Source organism: Oncorhynchus kisutch, linkage group LG30 (assembly GCF_002021735.2).
Source record: "Oncorhynchus kisutch isolate 150728-3 linkage group LG30, Okis_V2, whole genome shotgun sequence".
NCBI lineage: Eukaryota > Metazoa > Chordata > Actinopteri > Salmoniformes > Salmonidae > Oncorhynchus > Oncorhynchus kisutch.
The window spans coordinates 13,115,911-13,136,834 of NC_034203.2; the positions used below are offsets into that span (position 1 = coordinate 13,115,911).

At 41.9% G+C, this 20,924-nt stretch overlaps 1 protein-coding gene across 1 annotated transcript in view; it reads left to right on the forward strand.

Moving 5' to 3' along the window:
* LOC109875125 (phospholipid phosphatase-related protein type 5-like) overlaps window positions 1-20,924 on the forward strand; it is a 63,952-nt gene that overhangs the window by 25,076 nt on the left and 17,952 nt on the right. Inside the window, exons 3-4 of the mRNA XM_020467334.2 lie at window positions 51-301; window positions 6,638-6,814. Coding sequence (XP_020322923.1) covers window positions 51-301; window positions 6,638-6,814 — 428 coding nt within the window. The remainder of the gene's footprint in view (window positions 1-50; window positions 302-6,637; window positions 6,815-20,924) is intronic.

A 20,924-nucleotide genomic window follows, 5' to 3' on the forward strand; every position in this document is an offset into this window, starting at 1 on the left:
CTCTCTCTCTCTGATTCCCATCTCTCTCTCTGATTCCCATCTCTCTCCAGGTGTGTATGCGTTCGGACTGTTCTCCACAGACATCTTTGTAAACGCAGGCCAGGTTGTAACAGGAAACCTGTCCCCCCACTTCCTGACTGTGTGTAAGCCCAACTACACGGCCCTGGGCTGCATACAGACCGCCCGCTTCATCAACGAAAAGGGGGTGTGCACGGGAAACGAGGACGACATCATGCGCGCCCGCAAATCCTTCCCCTCCAAAGAGGCGGCACTCAGTGTCTACGCCGCGCTCTACACAGCAGTAAGTGTAATACACTATTTGTAGAAGTTACTATTATGTATTATTTATTTATTACTATTACGTATTTCTTTGTTTGTTGGTGGACTATTAGGGATGCAGGATGATATTACCACAGTTATCCATTATACAGTACATACGGTGAAGTGGGGGATCTCATGCTAACTATGCATATCCGATCCTGCCGACTACGCCAAATGTACTTCTAAGGACAGTTTGAAGATGATCTACACCACTTTGTTTAAAAGGCCTATTATCCATAGTTAATTTCTATTGGTGGTCCTACCACACTCAAGGTACTCAACGATATCATAACCGCCATCGATAAAAGACAGTACTGTGCAGCCGTCTTCATCGACCTTGCCAAGGCTTTCGACTCTGTCAATCACCATATTCTTATCGGCAGACTCAGGAGCCTCGGTTTTTCGGATGACTGCCTTGCCTGGTTCACCAATTACTTTGCAGACAGAGTTCAGTGCGTCAAATCGGAGGGCATGCTGTCTGGTCCTCTGGCAGTCTCTATGGGGGTGCCACAGGGTTCAATTCTCGAGCCGACTCTTTTCTCTGTGTATATCAATGATGTTGCTCTTGCTGCGGGCGATTCCCTGATCCACCTCTACGCAGACGACACCATTCTATATACTTTCGGCCCGTCTTTGGACACTGTGCTATCTAACCTCCAAACAAGCTTCAATGCCATACAACACTCCTTCCGTGGCCTCCAACTGCTCTTAAACGCTAGTAAAACCAAATGCATGCTTTTCAACCGGTCGCTGCCTGCACCCGCATGCCCGACTAGCATCACCACCCTGGATGGTTCCGACCTAGAATATGTGGACGTCTATAAGTACCTAGGTGTCTGGCTAGACTGCAAACTCTCCTTCCAGACTCATATCAAACATCTCCAATCGAAAATCAAATCAAGAGTCGGCTTTCTATTCCGCAACAAAGCCTCCTTCACTCACGCCGCCAAGCTTACCCTAGTAAAACTGACTATCCTACCGATCCTCGACTTTGGCGATGTCATCTACAAAATGGCTTCCAACACTCTACTCAGCAAACTGGATGCAGTTTATCACAGTGCCATCCGTTTTGTCACTAAAGCACCTTATACCACCCACCACTGCGACTTGTATGCTCTAGTCGGCTGGCCCTCGCTACATATTCGTCGCCAGACCCACTGGCTCCAGGTCATCTACAAGTCCATGCTAGGTAAAGCTCCGCCTTATCTCAGCACACTGGTCACGATGGCAACACCCATCCGTAGCACGCGCTCCAGCAGGTGTATCTCACTGATCATCCCTAAAGCCAACACCTCATTTGGCCGCCTTTCGTTCCAGTACTCTGCTGCCTGTGACTGGAACGAATTGCAAAAATCGCTGAAGTTGGAGACTTTTATCTCCCTCACCAACTTCAAACATCAGCTATCTGAGAAGCTAACCGATCGCTGCAGCTGTACATAGTCTATTGGTAAATAGCCCACCCTTTTTCACCTACCTCATCCCCATACTGTTTTTATTTATTTACTTTTCTGCTTTTTTGCACACCAATATCTCTACCTGTACATGACCATCTGATCATTCATCACTCCAGTGTTAATCTGCAAAATTGTAATTATTTGCCTACCTCCTCATGCCTTTTGCACACATTGTATATAGACTCCCCCTTTGTTTTCTACTGTGTTATTGACTTGTTAATTGTTTACTCCATGTGTAACTCTTTGTTGTCTGCTCACACTGCTATGCTTTATCTTGGCCAGGTCGCAGTTGCAAATGAGAACTTGTTCTCAACTAGCCTACCTGGTTAAATAAAGGTGAAAAATAAAATAAAAAATACTTCAGAAATTTGATGTTGATAGAGAATCTTCCCCGATCTGCTCAAGCGAGGTTGTTGCTATCAAATCCAAAACGGAATTTCTGCTTATTTCAGAATGTTAATGATTGCCCATTAATTTTTATGAGACTGAGCTTAGTTTCATTGTAAGGTTTTTGGCTTTACTTCTTTGAACAGACAAATTATGTTAAATGTGTACAACAGACATTTTTACAATATCCTTGTGGTAACCATCTGTTTAGTTCAGATTTAGAACCAAATTGCATCCAGGTTTTCAGAAAAGTAGGCCCATGGCTTTTCACTCCGAGCCTATATTGTGCTGCTGCTGTGCTATTGAATGAAACAGTTGGATCTAGACTGAGCAGAATGCTTTGCTCTGCTCAGAATGCTCCTCCGTTGATATTTTGGAGGGTTGCTGCTGTTGTTGGTGGTGTCTATGCTGTTGAGCACCTTGATCAAATTAGTTCTTATTGAAGAATTTCCTCTCCGAAGACGGTGCAGGGGAAAGGGTGCTCCAAAATCACTTCCCCATCCTATTCTGTGCTCCCTCCTTTCCAATTTCAGCTCAAGTGGCCCGCCCTCTAAGATTGGATGTCTCTGTTTTTCTCAAAGCGACTGATTGTACGTGAAGCCTGAGAGTAGAGGCTAGACACAGCAGTTTGGTGACATGCTTATCATTAACACTCATCCAGCATTAAGAATGTTTAGAAGACAGTATTTATATTTGCGCAATCATGTCTAATATTTTGTTTGAATTATTTATTGTTGCCAGAGGAGGGGTGCATTTGGAGTCAAGTTATTCAAATTGCTTTCTGGTTAATACTGTAGGCTATGTCTCTGGGTCTCAGGGCTGCTCTGTGCCTACTAGCTAGCGCTTAGCGGTAATTGCTGCCTCTTGCTCTTCAGCCTTATTGGACGTTGTCTCTCAGAATCAGACACAGACTCGGCTGAATAACCCTTGTCTCTCCTTCATGCTTGTCGCTAGAGGGGTGAGGGACTGGAGGTTAGTTGGAAGAGCAGAAACAATGTCCTCTCCAAACGTTACTAGAGCAAATGTTTCATCTCCACTTCATTGAAACTTCAAATTAATTGAAAGTTTAAATATATACTGAACAAAAATATAAACACAACATGTAAAGTGTTGGTCCCATGTTTCATGAGCAGAAATAAAAGATCCAACATTTTTTCCATACACACAAAAACCTTATTTCTCTCAAATTTGTTTACATTCCTGTTAGTGAGCATTTCTCCTTTTCCAAGATAATCTATCAACCTGACAGGTGTGGCATATCAAGAATCAGCATGATCATTACAGAGCTGCATGTTGTGCTGGGAACAATAGAAGGCCATTCTAAAATGTGTAGTTTTGTCACACAACACAATGCCACAGATGTCTCAAGTTTTGAGGGAGCGTGCAATTGGCATGCTGACTGCAGGAAAGTAACCACGCTAGCCCAGGACCTCCACATCCGGCTTCTTCACCTGCTGGATCATCTGAGGGGGCAGCTCTGAAGAGTATTTCTGTCTGTAATAAAATATTTTTGTGGGGAAAAACTCATTCTGTTTGACTGCCCCTGCCATGTCATGTGAAATCCATAAATTAGGGCCTAACAAATTTATTTCAATTGACTGATTTCCTTCTATGAACTAAATCTTTGAAATTGTTGCATGTTGTGTTTATATTTTTGTTCAGTATAATTAACCTTTGGTGGCAGATTCAACATGACTTTCTTTCAGCAAATTAAATACAGAGACGTAGAACTTAGAACTCTTAATAATGTTCATTGCAATTGACCCTGGAGCGGTAGGTAGGAAAAGTAAGCCTTGCCTGAGTCAGACTCCTGCCCTATGGGCTATTCTATCTCCTGTTTCTGTAGTGTGAGGCAGCTTGACATACAAGCACAGCCCCATAGACAGCAGAGACACCAGGTCCCAAATATTTTGTCTTTCATATGAAACGACTGGAAATCGAACACGCAACCTTCCAATCTGATGTACTGAGTACGGAGACTATGCTTCTCGGAGTCATGGCTGAACAAGGACATGGATAATATACATCTAGCTAGTTTTTCTATGCATCGGCAGGACAGAATGGCAGATTCCGATAAGATCAGGGGGGTGATGTGTGTCTCTTTATTAACAACAGCTGGTGCACGATCTCTAATATTAATAAGGAAGTCTCAAGGTTCCAAAAGGGTTCTTTGGCTGTCCCCATAGGAAAACCCTTTTTGGTTCCAGGTAGAAGCCTGTGGGGAAAAGGTTTTACATGGAAAATAAAAGGGTTCTACCTGGAACCAAAAAGCATTCTTCAAAGGGTTTTCCTGTCGGAGAAGCCTTTCAGGTTCTAGATAGCAGCTTTTTTTTCTAAGAGTGTAGAACACCTCATTATAAGCTCACTCTATACCAGGGTTATTCAACGCTTGCCCTACGAGGTCCGGAGCCTGTGGAACTGGCTCAGTGTTGACTTTGAGGACTGTAGACCACACTATTCACCAAGAGAGTTTTCAACTCTATTTTCCGTAGCTGTCTATTTACCATCACAAACCGATGCTGGCACTAAGGCCGCACTCACCGAGCTGTATAGCGTCATAAGCAAAACCGAAAATGCTCATCCAGAGGCGGCGCTCCTAGTGGCCAGTGATTTTAATGCAGGAAAACTGAAGTCCGTTTTACATCATTTCTACCATCATGTCACCTGTGCAACTAGAGGAATAAAAACTCTAGATCACCTTTACTCCACACACAGAGACACATACCAAGCTCTCCCACCCTCCTTTTGGCAAATTGGACCATAAATATATCCTCCTGATTCCTGCTGACAAGCAAACACTCAAATCACTCTCTCTGTGGTGAGTAAGATATTTAAACAGGTTAACATTCACAAGAATTACCAGGACGCGTACATAGAGCTTGTGCTTACCAGTTGGCAAGTGTCCTCACTGACATTTTCAACCTCTCTCTGACACGTCTGTAATATCTACATGTTTCAAGCAAACCACCATAGGCCCTGTGCCTAAGAACAGCAAAGTAACATGTCTAAATGACTACCGCCTCTGTAGCCATGAAATGCTTTGAAAAGCTGGTCATGGCTCACATCAACACCATAATCCCAGACACCCTGGACCCACTCCAGTTCGCATACTACCCCAGCAGATCCACAGATGATGCAATCTCTATTTCATTCCACACTGCCCTTTCCCACCTGGACAAAAGGAACACCTATGTGAGAATGCTGTTCATTGACTACAGCCCAGCGTTCAGTGCACTACAAGCTCATCACTAAGCTAAGGACCCTGGGATTGAACACCTCCCTCTGCAAATGGATTTCCTGATGGACCGCCACCAGGTGGTGAGTTTAGGCAACAACACATCCGCCATGCTGACCCTCAACGTGTGGGCCCCTCAGGGGTGCGTGCTGAGTCCCCTCCTGTACGCCCTGGTCACACACGACTGCATGGCCGCGCACGACCCCAACAGTATACTTAAATCTGCCGACGATGCGCCGGTGGTAGGCCTGATCGCCGATGACGATGAGACAGACTATAGGGAGTGGTGCCAGGACAACAACCTCTCCCTCAACCTCTGCAAGACAAAGGAGCTAATCGTGGACTACAGGAAACGGAAGCCCGAACAGGTCCCCCATTCATATCAACAGGGCAATAGTGGAGCAGGTGTACACATCAACTAAGGACCTATCATGGTCCAAACACACCAACACATTTGTGAAGAGGGCATGAAAACGCCTCTTCCCCCTCAGGAGGCTGAAAAGATTTGGCTTGGGCCCTCAGATCCTCTATGTTCTACAGCTGCACCATTGAAAGCACTTTGACTGGCTCCATCACTGCTTCGTATGGCAACTGCTCGGCATCCGACCGTAAGATGCTACAGAGTGTAGTGCATACGACCCAGTACATCACTGGGGCCAAACTCCCTGCCATCCAGGACCTCTATACCAGACGACCAGGTGGTGTCAGAGGAAGGCCCTAAAATTTCTCAAAGACTCCAGCCTACCCAAGCCATTTGGAATTTACATTGACTCCCTTTATTATCTATTTATTTATCTTAGTTGTTTTGCACTGGCTCTATGCACACTCACTAGACTCTACCCACACACTCACGCATACTACTCTGACACTCCAACACACACACACGCACACACACACACACACACACGTTCACATTTCACATATGCTGCTGCTACTCTGTTTATTCTGTATTCTGATTGCCTAGTTACTTTTACCCCTACCCACATGTACATACTGTATTACCTCAACTACCTCGTACCCCTGCACATTGACTCAGTACTGGTACTCCTTGTGTATAGCCTCGTTATTGTTTTTATTGTGTTACTATTTCCTTTTTAATTTAGCAAATATTCGTCTTACTTTTTAACTGCATTGTTGGGAATGGGCTCATAAGTAAGCATTTCTCTGTGACGTCTACACCTGTTGTATTCGGCGCATGTGACCAATAAAATTGGATTTGATGTGTGTCTCCCTGCTGCAGATGTACATCACGTTAACAGTGAAGGCCAAGGGGACCAAGCTGGCCAAGCCTGTCCTATCTCTGGGTCTCATATGTCTGGCGTTTCTCACGGGCATCAACAGGGTGGTGGAGTACCGCAACCACTGGTGTGACGTCATCGCCGGATTCATCATCGGAGGGGCCATAGCAGTCTTCATGGTGAGGGATCTCAACATCTTTATACTACAGCCTTCTTTTTAAAGATAGAGGGATCGTTTCTTTGAACGGGTTTGTTACGTATTGTTAGGTTCTTATTTTCCAGAGTAAATGACTCACGGACACTAGAGAAGCTTTAACCAAGTTTAATTCTTCCCAAAGGTTCTGTACAGCTGTATTCAGACAGCAAAACATTTCTCTCCATCACAGTTATATACATCCCACTTAATAAGACCCTCCTCCTTCTCTCCAATCCTTACATCTTATGGTTCAACAGAAAGAGGGTAACAGGATACCAAACCCTTATTACTATCTTAAGGGAATCTGTCCTCACCTCCTGACCTCAACCCCTCCGTCACCTAATCCACAGATATCCATCTGTCTTGCCTATATCAACAGTTGCTCTCCTCTCGTTCGCCCAACACATTCCAAAGCCTTCTGGCTTTCTACAGAGAACCATTAACTTGTGACATAAAACCGGGTCTCTTTCACTCTTTCTATTCAAGGCTTCTTCTCTATCGTTTATTTAATATCTCAATGTTCAACCTTTAGCCGATTCCAACAGTCCTTCCTCTTGAACAATAGCGTCCTAATGTTCAATTTACATAAACTTCGAAATTACTTATAAATGGATAAACCATGATAATAAAACATGAATTTACACAAAAACAAAAACAAATGATTATAAAAATGTAATTACACAATCTAACAAATGGAACAAACAATGAACAACATTCACCTGTACCTGATCACACAATTTTAATTCCCATCTATCATCACATAGCAAAATGCCATTCCAGCTGAATCACGCTGTCTTGTTATATGTCAGATGGAGTGGCTTTGGTTTCTCCACTTCCCCCTTCTGGTTCCTAAGAGAGTAATAGCACAAGACTTGGAAAGCAACAAAAAGACACACAAAACATAACAGTATAAACAATGTGATAAGCTATGCATAATTATATATAAATGAAAACCAAAGTCTGAGACCCTGACAATTCCCACTCTCTCTTCACCTGACTCTATGCCTCCCAGATACTTTCCTGCTGAGTTCCACAAAAATGAAAGCTCTAAAAAAGCTTCCTCATGCTCACACCCAGTCTTCCCCTTTCGGCCCCAGGTTCCGAGAGGTGTTCCCAAGTCATGTCATTTTCACTTTGTTCCCCATCTCCTCCATATCAACTGATAGGCACGTCACCTGATATGCAAGCGCGTATCCCTAATCAACATTACATTGTCTTGAGGTAATTCAGCACTGTATCTGCTTTCACATCAATGCCTTCAACATTTTTGTTCAGAGTACAATGACCCCTCTATCCTTTATCATAATGATGCATTAACCAGTAAAGCAGCTAACCCCAACTATGATGTTTATAGTAGCTCCCAGACCCCACACATCTGTATGTCTTACAGTGGAATCTCTCTCTCGCTCCGCTTCCTCAGTCATGGTGTTTTCACCTACCCATCATGCAGCTGGTACTCACTTCACGTGAGAACTATGCACCCCCCCAAGGAGAGACATGACGATCTTTACCGCTGCAGGTACTGTATGGAGCAGTGTGGGTCCCAAACCAACGCTGTCCCAACACCCCCGCCTGGTGTCTCTTGATGTACACTCATTCTCCAGTATTCAGCCCGTGCCCTTGGTTATACCTCTGCTTCCACCTGAGGATATACACACTGCAGCACATGGGTCATTTCCTGGCAACATCATATGTGATATTTGAATAACCACATCCACTGTCCTCCCATCGGCCCCCCTGTTACCAGTTACTAATCCATGTGACATGAGTCATCATAAACTGATATCCCAACAATGCCACGAAAGTAACCATTGCTACTTAGTAACCATTGCTACTTCCAACATGGCCCATGACAATAGTCTCACAATACCCTCATTTGTGCAGTAGCCCAATTCCATGCTATCAATATAGCATCCTTCGCTACTAATACTGCTCCTTCAGTTACTGTCCCTACAGCTCCTTCAGTTACTGTCCCTACAGCTCCTTCAGTTACTGTCCCTACAGCGCCTGCCGTGAGAACACCTCCTGCATGTAATCTGTCAAATGTTCACCGGCTGTTAGAAATTGGAGAAAAATGAATGAGTTGGGAATAATATCCAAACTAACAAAAGTCTGAGTCTCAGGTGTCCTGAAAGCTTTACCATAGTGTCTGAAATGCCACCACTATCTCTTCTACTGTTACCACGATCTAGGTATGTGTAATGTTCAACTAAATCCCCATATTGTGTACAGTTAGCTGCTCTCCATCTTCCATGAGCGGTCTTCTGTAACAATATACAGTCTCCGGGGAATGATACTCCTCCATCATTACATCTAACCCATAACACACTATACTCCTAATGCATTTTCTACAGTTATAAACATACTAACACAAAGTACATGTTTAATAGCTTAGCACAACTCATTGATGCGATGTAACGTAACAATTTTGAATGCAGGGTAAAAACAGTTCAAATGTTCATGGTTGTCCCAAGCTTTCATCCAGTGATTCCCCCCCAAACAAACCACCTCCCCTCAGGATGACACTCAAGAGATAAGTATCCCAATCACAACTGAAACGTTTGATAAATTCTCCAACCCATATTTAGATTGACTGACCTCAGTGCTGACTTTGAGTCTAGGGCTCCAATTCCAGTTGACCAACTTAGCACAGATCATCCCTGCTAGAACATACATTTATAAACAACCTTTTATTACGGGTCATAACTCTTCTCAATACAGCCCCCCCCCCCTGTCCCTGTTTTCCTATCATGATTGGCCTGGTAAAGAAAGATCAGTATCTCAATGCATTCTTGAGTCTAAATAGTTAGCAGGGCGTATTCCCACTCCCGGATCCCAATCTGGTGATATTTGTATCAAAACAAAAACACAACTTGAAATCAGCAATACATATATCACAATCCATTTGAAGTAACTGTCATCCCTATTTGCCTTTCTATATGCAGCCTGAACACAGTACCACTGTATAAGTACCCAAAGACCAGGACCTCAGGGAACTGGTCATTTTCTCCTTTCATACACGTGATTAAACAAAAACATGTTAAATCAAACATGAACAAATTCGAATAACTAATCAACTTAGACTTATAAAGAGTTGTAACTCCCTACGGAAATAATAATAATTTCCTAAAGTAATGATACAATTTGGATAGAGAATGGTGTTTCTCATGAATTTTATAATGAAATTATTCCGTCAATTTCTAATGAGGGTGATCATTTCTCATTAGGATTTTATTTGTGTACAGGGATTTCTACACCATTAAAATGTTTCCTCTCCCTTCCTTTCCCTTTCCTTTGGAAACCATTTAAATACCTATTCAAAACATTTCCATCCTCCTGCAAACCTATTCCTCATGATCCCAGTTCATTTTAGGTTAGGTAACCCCTATACCTATTCCTCATGATCCCAGTTCATTTTAGGTTAGGTAACCCCTATACCTATTCCTCATGATCCCAGTTCATTTTAGGTTAGGTAACCCCTATAACTATTCCTCATGATCCCAGTTCATTTTAGGTTAGGTAACCCCTATAACTATTCCTCATGATCCCAGTTCATTTTAGGTTAGGTAAGCCCTATACCTATTCCTCATGATCCCAGTTCATTTTAGGTTAGGTAAGCCCTATACCTATTCCTCATGATCCCAGTTCATTTTAGGTTAGGTAACCCCTATACCTATTCCTCATGATCCCAGTTCATTTTAGGTTAGGTAACCCCTATACCTATTCCTCATGATCCCAGTTAATTTTAGGTTAGGTAACCCCTATACCTATTCCTCATGATCCCAGTTCATTTTAGGTTAGGTAACCCCTATAACTATTCCTCATGATCCCAGTTCATTTTAGGTTAGGTAAGCCCTATACCTATTCCTCATGATCCCAGTTCATTTTAGGTTAGGTAAGCTCTATACCTATTCCTCATGATCCCAGTTCATTTTAGGTTAGGTAACCCCTATACCTATTCCTCATGATCCCAGTTCATTTTAGCTTAGGTAACCCCTATACCTATTCCTCATGATCCCAGTTCATTTTAGGTTAGGTAATCCCTATACCTATTCCTCATGATCCCAGTTAATTTTAGGTTAGGTAACCCCTATACCTATTCCTCATGATCACAGTTCATTTTAGGTTAGGTAAGCCCTATACCTATTCCTCATGATCCCAGTTCATTTTAGGTTAGGTAACCCCTATACCTATTCCTCATGATCCCAGTTCATTTTAGGTTAGGTAAGCCCTATACCTATTCCTCATGATCCCAGTTCATTTTAGGTTAGGTAACCCCTATACCTATTCCTCATGATCCCAGTTCATTTTAGCTTAGGTAACCCCTATACCTATTCCTCATGATCCCAGTTCATTTTAGCTTAGGTAAGCCCTATACCTATTCCTCATGATCCCAGTTCATTTTAGCTTAGGTAACCCCTATACCTATTCCTCATGATCCCAGTTCATTTTAGCTTAGGTAACCCCTATACCTATTCCTCATGATCCCAGTTCATTTTAGGTTAGGTAACCCCTATACCTATTCCTCATGATCCCAGTTCATTTTAGGTTAGGTAAGCCCTATACCTATTCCTCATGATCCCAGTTCATTTTAGGTTAGGTAACCCCTATACCTATTCCTCATGATCCCAGTTCATTTTAGGTTAGGTAACCCCTATACCTATTCCTCATGATCCCAGTTCATTTTAGGTTAGGTAACCCCTATACCTATTCCTCATGATCCCAGTTCATTTTAGGTTAGGTAAGCCCTATACCTATTCCTCATGATCCCAGTTCATTTTAGGTTAGGTAACCCCTATACCTATTCCTCATGATCCCAGTTCATTTTAGGTTAGGTAAGCGCTATACCTATTCCTCATGATCCCAGTTCATTTTAGGTTAGGTAACCCCTATACCTATTCCTCATGATCCCAGTTCATTTTAGCTTAGGTAACCCCTATACCTATTCCTCATGATCCCAGTTCATTTTAGCTTAGGTAAGCCCTATACCTATTCCTCATGATCCCAGTTCATTTTAGCTTAGGTAACCCCTATACCTATTCCTCATGATCCCAGTTCATTTTAGCTTAGGTAACCCCTATACCTATTCCTCATGATCCCAGTTCATTTTAGGTTAGGTAACCCCTATACCTATTCCTCATGATCCCAGTTCATTTGAGGTTAGGTAAGCCCTATACCTATTCCTCATGATCCCAGTTCATTTTAGGTTAGGTAACCCCTATACCTATTCCTCATGATCCCAGTTCATTTTAGGTTAGGTAACCCCTATACCTATTCCTCATGATCCCAGTTCATTTTAGGTTAGGTAACCCCTATACCTATTCCTCATGATCCCAGTTCATTTTAGGTTAGGTAAGCCCTATACCTATTCCTCATGATCCCAGTTCATTTTAGGTTAGGTAACCCCTATACCTATTCCTCATGATCCCAGTTCATTTTAGGTTAGGTAACCCCTATACCTATTCCTCATGATCCCAGTTCATTTTAGGTTAGGTAACCCCTATACCTATTCCTCATGATCCCAGTTCATTTTAGGTTAGGTAACCCCTATACCTATTCCTCATGATCCCAGTTCATTTTAGGTTAGGTAACCCCTATAACTATTCCTCATGATCCCAGTTCATTTTAGGTTAGGTAAGCCCTATACCTATTCCTCATGATCCCAGTTCATTTTAGGTTAGGTAAGCCCTATACCTATTCCTCATGATCCCAGTTCATTTTAGGTTAGGTAACCCCTATACCTATTCCTCATGATCCCAGTTCATTTTAGGTTAGGTAACCCCTATACCTATTCCTCATGATCCCAGTTCATTTTAGGTTAGGTAACCCCTATACCTATTCCTCATGATCCCAGTTCATTTTAGGTTAGGTAACCCCTATAACTATTCCTCATGATCCCAGTTCATTTTAGGTTAGGTAAGCCCTATACCTATTCCTCATGATCCCAGTTCATTTTAGGTTAGGTAAGCCCTATACCTATTCCTCATGATCCCAGTTCATTTTAGGTTAGGTAACCCCTATACCTATTCCTCATGATCCCAGTTCATTTTAGCTTAGGTAACCCCTATACCTATTCCTCATGATCCCAGTTCATTTTAGGTTAGGTAATCCCTGTACCTATTCCTCATGATCCCAGTTAATTTTAGGTTAGGTAACCCCTATACCTATTCCTCATGATCACAGTTCATTTTAGGTTAGGTAAGCCCTATACCTATTCCTCATGATCCCAGTTCATTTTAGGTTAGGTAACCCCTATACCTATTCCTCATGATCCCAGTTCATTTTAGGTTAGGTAACCCCTATACCTATTCCTCATGATCCCAGTTCATTTTAGCTTAGGTAACCCCTATACCTATTCCTCATGATCCCAGTTCATTTTAGCTTAGGTAAGCCCTATACCTATTCCTCATGATCCCAGTTCATTTAGCTTAGGTAAGCCCTATACCTATTCCTCATGATCCCAGTTCATTTTAGCTTAGGTAACCCCTATACCTATTCCTCATGATCCCAGTTCATTTTAGGTTAGGTAACCCTTATACCTATTCCTCATGATCCCAGTTCATTTTAGGTTAGGTAAGCCCTATACCTATTCCTCATGATCCCAGTTCATTTTAGGTTAGGTAACCCCTATACCTATTCCTCATGATCCCAGTTCATTTTAGGTTAGGTAACCCCTATACCTATTCCTCATGATCCCAGTTCATTTTAGGTTAGGTAACCCCTATACCTATTCCTCATGATCCCAGTTCATTTTAGGTTAGGTAAGCCCTATACCTATTCCTCATGATCCCAGTTCATTTTAGGTTAGGTAACCCCTATACCTATTCCTCATGATCCCAGTTCATTTTAGGTTAGGTAACCCCTATACCTATTCCTCATGATCCCAGTTCATTTTAGGTTAGGTAAGCCCTATACCTATTCCTCATGATCCCAGTTCATTTTAGGTTAGGTAACCCCTATACCTATTCCTCATGATCCCAGTTCATTTTAGGTTAGGTAACCCCTATACCTATTCCTCATGATCCCAGTTCATTTTAGGTTAGGTAACCCCTATAACTATTCCTCATGATCCCAGTTCATTTTAGGTTAGGTAAGCCCTATACCTATTCCTCATGATCCCAGTTCATTTTAGGTTAGGTAAGCCCTATACCTATTCCTCATGATCCCAGTTCATTTTAGGTTAGGTAACCCCTATACCTATTCCTCATGATCCCAGTTCATTTTAGGTTAGGTAACCCCTATACCTATTCCTCATGATCCCAGTTCATTTTAGGTTAGGTAACCCCTATACCTATTCCTCATGATCCCAGTTCATTTTTAGGTTAGGTAACCCCTATAACTATTCCTCATGATCCCAGTTCATTTTAGGTTAGGTAAGCCCTATACCTATTCCTCATGATCCCAGTTCATTTTAGGTTAGGTAAGCCCTATACCTATTCCTCATGATCCCAGTTCATTTTAGGTTAGGTAACCCCTATACCTATTCCTCATGATCCCAGTTCATTTTAGGTTAGGTAAGCCCTATACCTATTCCTCATGATCCCAGTTCATTTTAGGTTAGGTAATCCCTATACCTATTCCTCATGATCACAGTTAATTTTAGGTTAGGTAACCCCTATACCTATTCCTCATGATCACAGTTCATTTTAGGTTAGGTAAGCCCTATACCTATTCCTCATGATCCCAGTTCATTTTAGGTTAGGTAAGCCCTATACCTATTCCTCATGATCCCAGTTCATTTTAGGTTAGGTAAGCCCTATACCTATTCCTCATGATCCCAGTTCATTTTAGGTTAGGTAACCCCTATACCTATTCCTCATGATCCCAGTTCATTTTAGGTTAGGTAACCCCTATACCTATTCCTCATGATCCCAGTTCATTTTAGGTTAGGTAACCCCTATACCTATTCCTCATGATCCCAGTTCATTTTTAGGTTAGGTAACCCCTATAACTATTCCTCATGATCCCAGTTCATTTTAGGTTAGGTAAGCCCTATACCTATTCCTCATGATCCCAGTTCATTTTAGGTTAGGTAAGCCCTATACCTATTCCTCATGATCCCAGTTCATTTTAGGTTAGGTAACCCCTATACCTATTCCTCATGATCCCAGTTCATTTTAGGTTAGGTAAGCCCTATACCTATTCCTCATGATCCCAGTTCATTTTAGGTTAGGTAATCCCTATACCTATTCCTCATGATCACAGTTAATTTTAGGTTAGGTAACCCCTATACCTATTCCTCATGATCACAGTTCATTTTAGGTTAGGTAAGCCCTATACCTATTCCTCATGATCCCAGTTCATTTTAGGTTAGGTAACCCCTATACCTATTCCTCATGATCCCAGTTCATTTTAGGTTAGGTAAGCCCTATACCTATTCCTCATGATCCCAGTTCATTTTAGCTTAGGTAACCCCTATACCTATTCCTCATGATCCCAGTTCATTTTAGGTTAGGTAACCCCTATACCTATTCCTCATGATCCCAGTTCATTTTAGGTTAGGTAAGCCCTATACCTATTCCTCATGATCCCAGTTCATTTTAGGTTAGGTAAGCCCTATACCTATTCCTCATGATCCCAGTTCATTTTAGGTTAGGTAACCCCTATACCTATTCCTCATGATCCCAGTTCATTTTAGGTTAGGTAACCCCTATACCTATTCCTCATGATCCCAGTTCATTTTAGGTTAGGTAAGCCCTATACCTATTCCTCATGATCCCAGTTCATTTTAGGTTAGGTAACCCCTATACCTATTCCTCATGATCCCAGTTCATTTTAGGTTAGGTAACCCCTATACCTATTAATCATGATCCCAGTTCATTTTAGGTTAGGTAACCCCTATAACTATTCCTCATGATCCCAGTTCATTTTAGGTTAGGTAAGCCCTATACCTATTCCTCATGATCCCAGTTCATTTTAGGTTAGGTAAGCCCTATACCTATTCCTCATGATCCCAGTTCATTTTAGGTTAGGTAACCCCTATACCTATTCCTCATGATCCCAGTTCATTTTAGGTTAGGTAACCCCTATACCTATTCCTCATGATCCCAGTTCATTTTAGGTTAGGTAAGCCCTATACCTATTCCTCATGATCCCAGTTCATTTTAGGTTAGGTAACCCCTATACCTATTCCTCATGATCCCAGTTCATTTTAGGTTAGGTAACCCCTATACCTATTAATCATGATCCCAGTTCATTTTAGGTTAGGTAACCCCTATAACTATTCCTCATGATCCCAGTTCATTTTAGGTTAGGTAAGCCCTATACCTATTCCTCATGATCCCAGTTCATTTTAGGTTAGGTAAGCCCTATACCTATTCCTCATGATCCCAGTTCATTTTAGGTTAGGTAACCCCTATACCTATTCCTCATGATCCCAGTTCATTTTAGGTTAGGTAACCCCTATACCTATTCCTCATGATCCCAGTTCATTTTAGGTTAGGTAACCCCTATAACTATTCCTCATGATCCCAGTTCATTTTAGGTTAGGTAAGCCCTATACCTATTCCTCATGATCCCAGTTCATTTTAGGTTAGGTAAGCCCTATACCTATTCCTCATGATCCCAGTTCATTTTAGGTTAGGTAACCCCTATACCTATTCCTCATGATCCCAGTTCATTTTAGCTTAGGTAACCCCTATACCTATTCCTCATGATCCCAGTTCATTTTAGGTTAGGTAAGCCCTATACCTATTCCTCATGATCCCAGTTCATTTTAGGTTAGGTAACCCCTATACCTATTCCTCATGATCCCAGTTCATTTTAGCTTAGGTAACCCCTATACCTATTCCTCATGATCCCAGTTCATTTTAGCTTAGGTAAGCCCTATACCTATTCCTCATGATCCCAGTTCATTTTAGGTTAGGTAACCCCTATACCTATTCCTCATGATCCCAGTTCATTTTAGGTTAGGTAAGCCCTATACCTATTCCTCATGATCCCAGTTCATTTTAGGTTAGGTAAGCCCTATACCTATTCCTCATGATCCCAGTTCATTTTAGGTTAGGTAACCCCTATACCTATTCCTCATGATCCCAGTTCATTTTAGGTTAGGTAACCCCTATACCTATTCCTCGTGACCCCTCCACTCTTTTGTCCATTCTAGAATTCCATTCCAGAATGAGACATCAAATGTACATTTATTTAAAAATAAAACCACATAAAATGTCTGATTTAACCCTAAGGCCTTCTGCATTTGCAAGGAGTGCTTGGCCATATAATTGAAATATTTTACCTTTAGAATCTATTCCCCTGGCATTTCGCCTTGATTATTCAACCCAAAATACAACCCAAATTTAGCCAATTTGTCATCGTAAGGAATCTGCAATTTTTACATGTGGTTTTCTAACACTTTCTCTCACCAAGGCAGCCATTCTGTCTGCTTTACGATTCCTTATGGCGATTCTAACTGTACGACTAGTATGAGCTTCACATTTCACCACTGTTAATTTACTGGGTAACTGACATGCTTCTGATAATGCCTCTACCTCCAGACCATTTTTAATGGTGTTCCTGTCACTGTTAACATGCCCCGTTGTGACCACAATGTACCGAAATCATGAACTACTCCAAATGCATACCACACACAGCGTACCCGGTTATGTTACTCTCTTCCCTTCAGTGTTCATGTAACTAGAGCCATCTGTATACAATATTTTTCCCGATTCCAATGCTGTCTCTTGCAAATCAGGCCTAGGTTTTGGAGTAATCTGATCTGGGTCACATGTATGCGATTCACCCTCCCCAGACAACAGCATTAACGACGCAGGTTTCAAAGCACCAATCTCCTGAAATTGTACATTTTCATGTGATGTTCACTATGGTTGCTACTGCGTGTGTAACATACAAATCAACTTTTTGACCCATTGTAATGGAAGCCGTGTTATGCAACACCGTTTATGTCGCCTGTACCTCCCTAAGGTACGGTAGCATTCCTCTTGGCCCTCTTCATTTTTGCGTAACCATCGCGCTACAATGTTTTCTGTTCAGATTCGGTGAAAGTTCCATTCCTTCTACTTTCCGGAGGATTTGTTTTTGCGCTTTTGAAAATGATGCCAACGCTTGCCTGGCAGCATTTGCTCCGAATACACGCTCCATACCCACTTTACAGTCCCTTTTTCAATGACCAATAGCCCCACTCCTAAAACAGGACTCAGTCTCCCTACGCTTTGATGCTTTTCCGCTACGTTTTTTTGTCTTATCTTGGCCATTGAAACTATAGGTGGTGATTTTCTCAATGGCCCTATTAACCCCTCGCCCGTCTGCGAGTTAAGCGGAGTTATATTCCACTCTCAAAACATCGTCTTGAATTAAATATACTACCCAGCAATTACCGGTTTGATCACAGGGTTAAAACCTGCCATCAAAGCAGAAGTGCAAATTCTATCAATACACTCCCGTTCCCATTCCTTCTGTGGCAGCGTACTACTACTCAGTCCGGGTTTATTGTGATGCATTTTCTGTTGATAGAATGCTGACATCAAAACGCTGGTATATTGTGCTTTTGATTCTGGTTGTATGTTTTTATGCCAAGTCATAATTGCCTCCCTGAATTTTTTGAATTCTCCGTCAGCAGGAAAATGTAGTCCAATTTGATCTAATTTGCAACATTTTTCCCATATTCCAGTCGAATTGGTAGAATTCTTGTGCGCTTCTTTTAGCGCCTCCATACTTGTACTAAAATCTGCTAGCTCTATCTTACAGGGAGAAACGGGTCTGTTTGTCGCCATATCAACAGTTATTATAGATTTCTTCACTATAATACACACCTTCCATGAACTAGTTTCTAAGATAGCACTACACACTTCCCCGGATAATAATTAATTGGTCACGGCTAATACTTTTTTATTAGAACCAATACCATAGCGTTCAAAGTTTTGCCGATTCCAACAGTATGTATTACATGCTTATTATATGCTTGCTACATTAACTCTTCATGATAAGGCCTTCTATGTGGTCACATGTACATACGTTTAACATGTAACATGTTTGAACTCTATACAGTCCAAGGTGAAAGTCTACACATCATCTTGCACAGTCTTCACATTTTGCTGCCTTAGACCTAAAAAGTGTTTAGGTTAGATTTTTTTCCCCTTACTGATCTACACAACGTCCTCCACATTTTCAAAGTGAAAGAAAAGAAATGACTTATTCTGGTCCAAGTAAATTTGCCTACATAACTCATTTTGCATGATATTGTGTAAGTGGGAAATGCTGGTCTTGAACGTACCTTGGTAAGATTTCAGGGAATAGAAAAGACGATGACAATCTGTAGGGGACTATGACATCACATTCCAAGACTGTCCTAATAACATCCTCTGGGATGCCCCTGGAACATACCGGGAACTAGACAAAATCTCCAGGGGACCATAATACAATGCCCAAGAACGTCCTAAAAACGTCCTTGTGGACGTCGCTGGGTAAATGTGGGAACTACACAAACCTCCAGATGACCATGAAACAAAATCATGACAACTTTTGGCACACACAACGCGGGCGGTGAGGTCAGCATGTAATGGACATCATAATAACTTGTTATACTGTGACCAAACCGGGACCTATACTGAACATCCTCTTCTGGTCCCGAGGTTATCGATATGTTTTAATATTCCTGGAACATTACCAGAACGTGAGTTGGATAAAGTCTTGCCAAAACCCTTAAAGGGACCTAATGGGAACTTTGCAGAATGTCCTTCGGACGTCCCCTGTTTGCTGGGTAGTGAATACAACCCTGTGTGTGACCCTTTTCTCTCACCATCTTTAAAAAAAGAGGCACCAGGGATAGCCACAAGATGTAGGATGACATTTCCTCTAAGCACTGATCTAAGGCCTGTGTTACCATTTCCTCCCAATGATTAATCTTAAGACTGTCATAGATTGATCCGTGTTTAACTATCTACTGTAGATCTGGGTGGAAAACCTGGAAAATCAATGGTCATGGCTCAGTTCTGTTTTCTGTAAGTACATGGAGTAGCCAGCCAAATAACAAAAGTAACCAACCAGGGAGTTCTGGGCTTAAGAGGTTCGGGGGGAAAACATTGCAGAACAAGCTCTATTTTTGTGGCCTCTGGTACATTCGAATGCCTTGAAATACACAGCTAATTTGAATACTTTAACAAATTTACCTCCAAGATTGTGGTATTGAGTAAAAAGACATTACTTTACAATTAAAATTGCTGAAAATGTATGAATTCAGTGTTTCGGATATTGTCTATTGTCTAGGCCTATATGATCAGGACTATTTTTTAAAGTAAGATAACCTTTTTTTAACATTTAACCTGTGACCTTTTGAGATGAAAGTCATATTTACAGTTTTACTGCAATATATGAATTGCCACAATAATGTTTGTTTGTCAAATGACAGTGCATTCGGAAAGTATTCAGACCCCTTGACTTTTTCCACATTTTGTTACTTTATAGCCTTATTCTAAAAATGATTAAATTGTTTTTTCCCCCCCCCTCATCAATATACACACAATACCCCATAATGACAAGCAAAAACTGTTTTTAGATTTTTTTTGCACATTTATGAAACAACCCCCCCCCCCCAGAAATAATGCATTTACATAAGTATTCAGACCCTTTACTCAGTACTTTGTTGAAGCAGCGATCACAGCCTCGAGTCTTCTTGGGTATGACACTACAAGCTTGGCAGAGTTTCTCCCATTCTTCTCTGCAGATCCTCTCAAGCTCTGTCAGGTTGGATGGGTAGCGTTGCTATACAGCTATTGTCAGGTCAAAGTTGTTCGTTCGGGTTCAAGTCCGGGCTCTGGCTGGGCCACTCAAGGATTTTCAGAGACTTGTCCCAAAGCCACTCCTGCGTTGTCTTGGCAGTGTGCTTAGGGTCGTTTTCCTGTTGGAAGTTGATCCTTTGTCCCAGTCTGAGTGCTCTGGAGCAGGTTTTCATCAAGGATCTCTCTGTCCTTTGCACCATTCATCTTTCCCTCGATCCTGTCTAGTCTGCCGCTGAATAACATCCCCACAGCATGATGCTGCCACCGCCATGCTTCATCGTAGGGATGGTTCCAGGTTTCCTCCAGACTTGACACTTGGCATTCAGGCCAAAGAGGCCAATCTTGTTTTCATCAGACCAG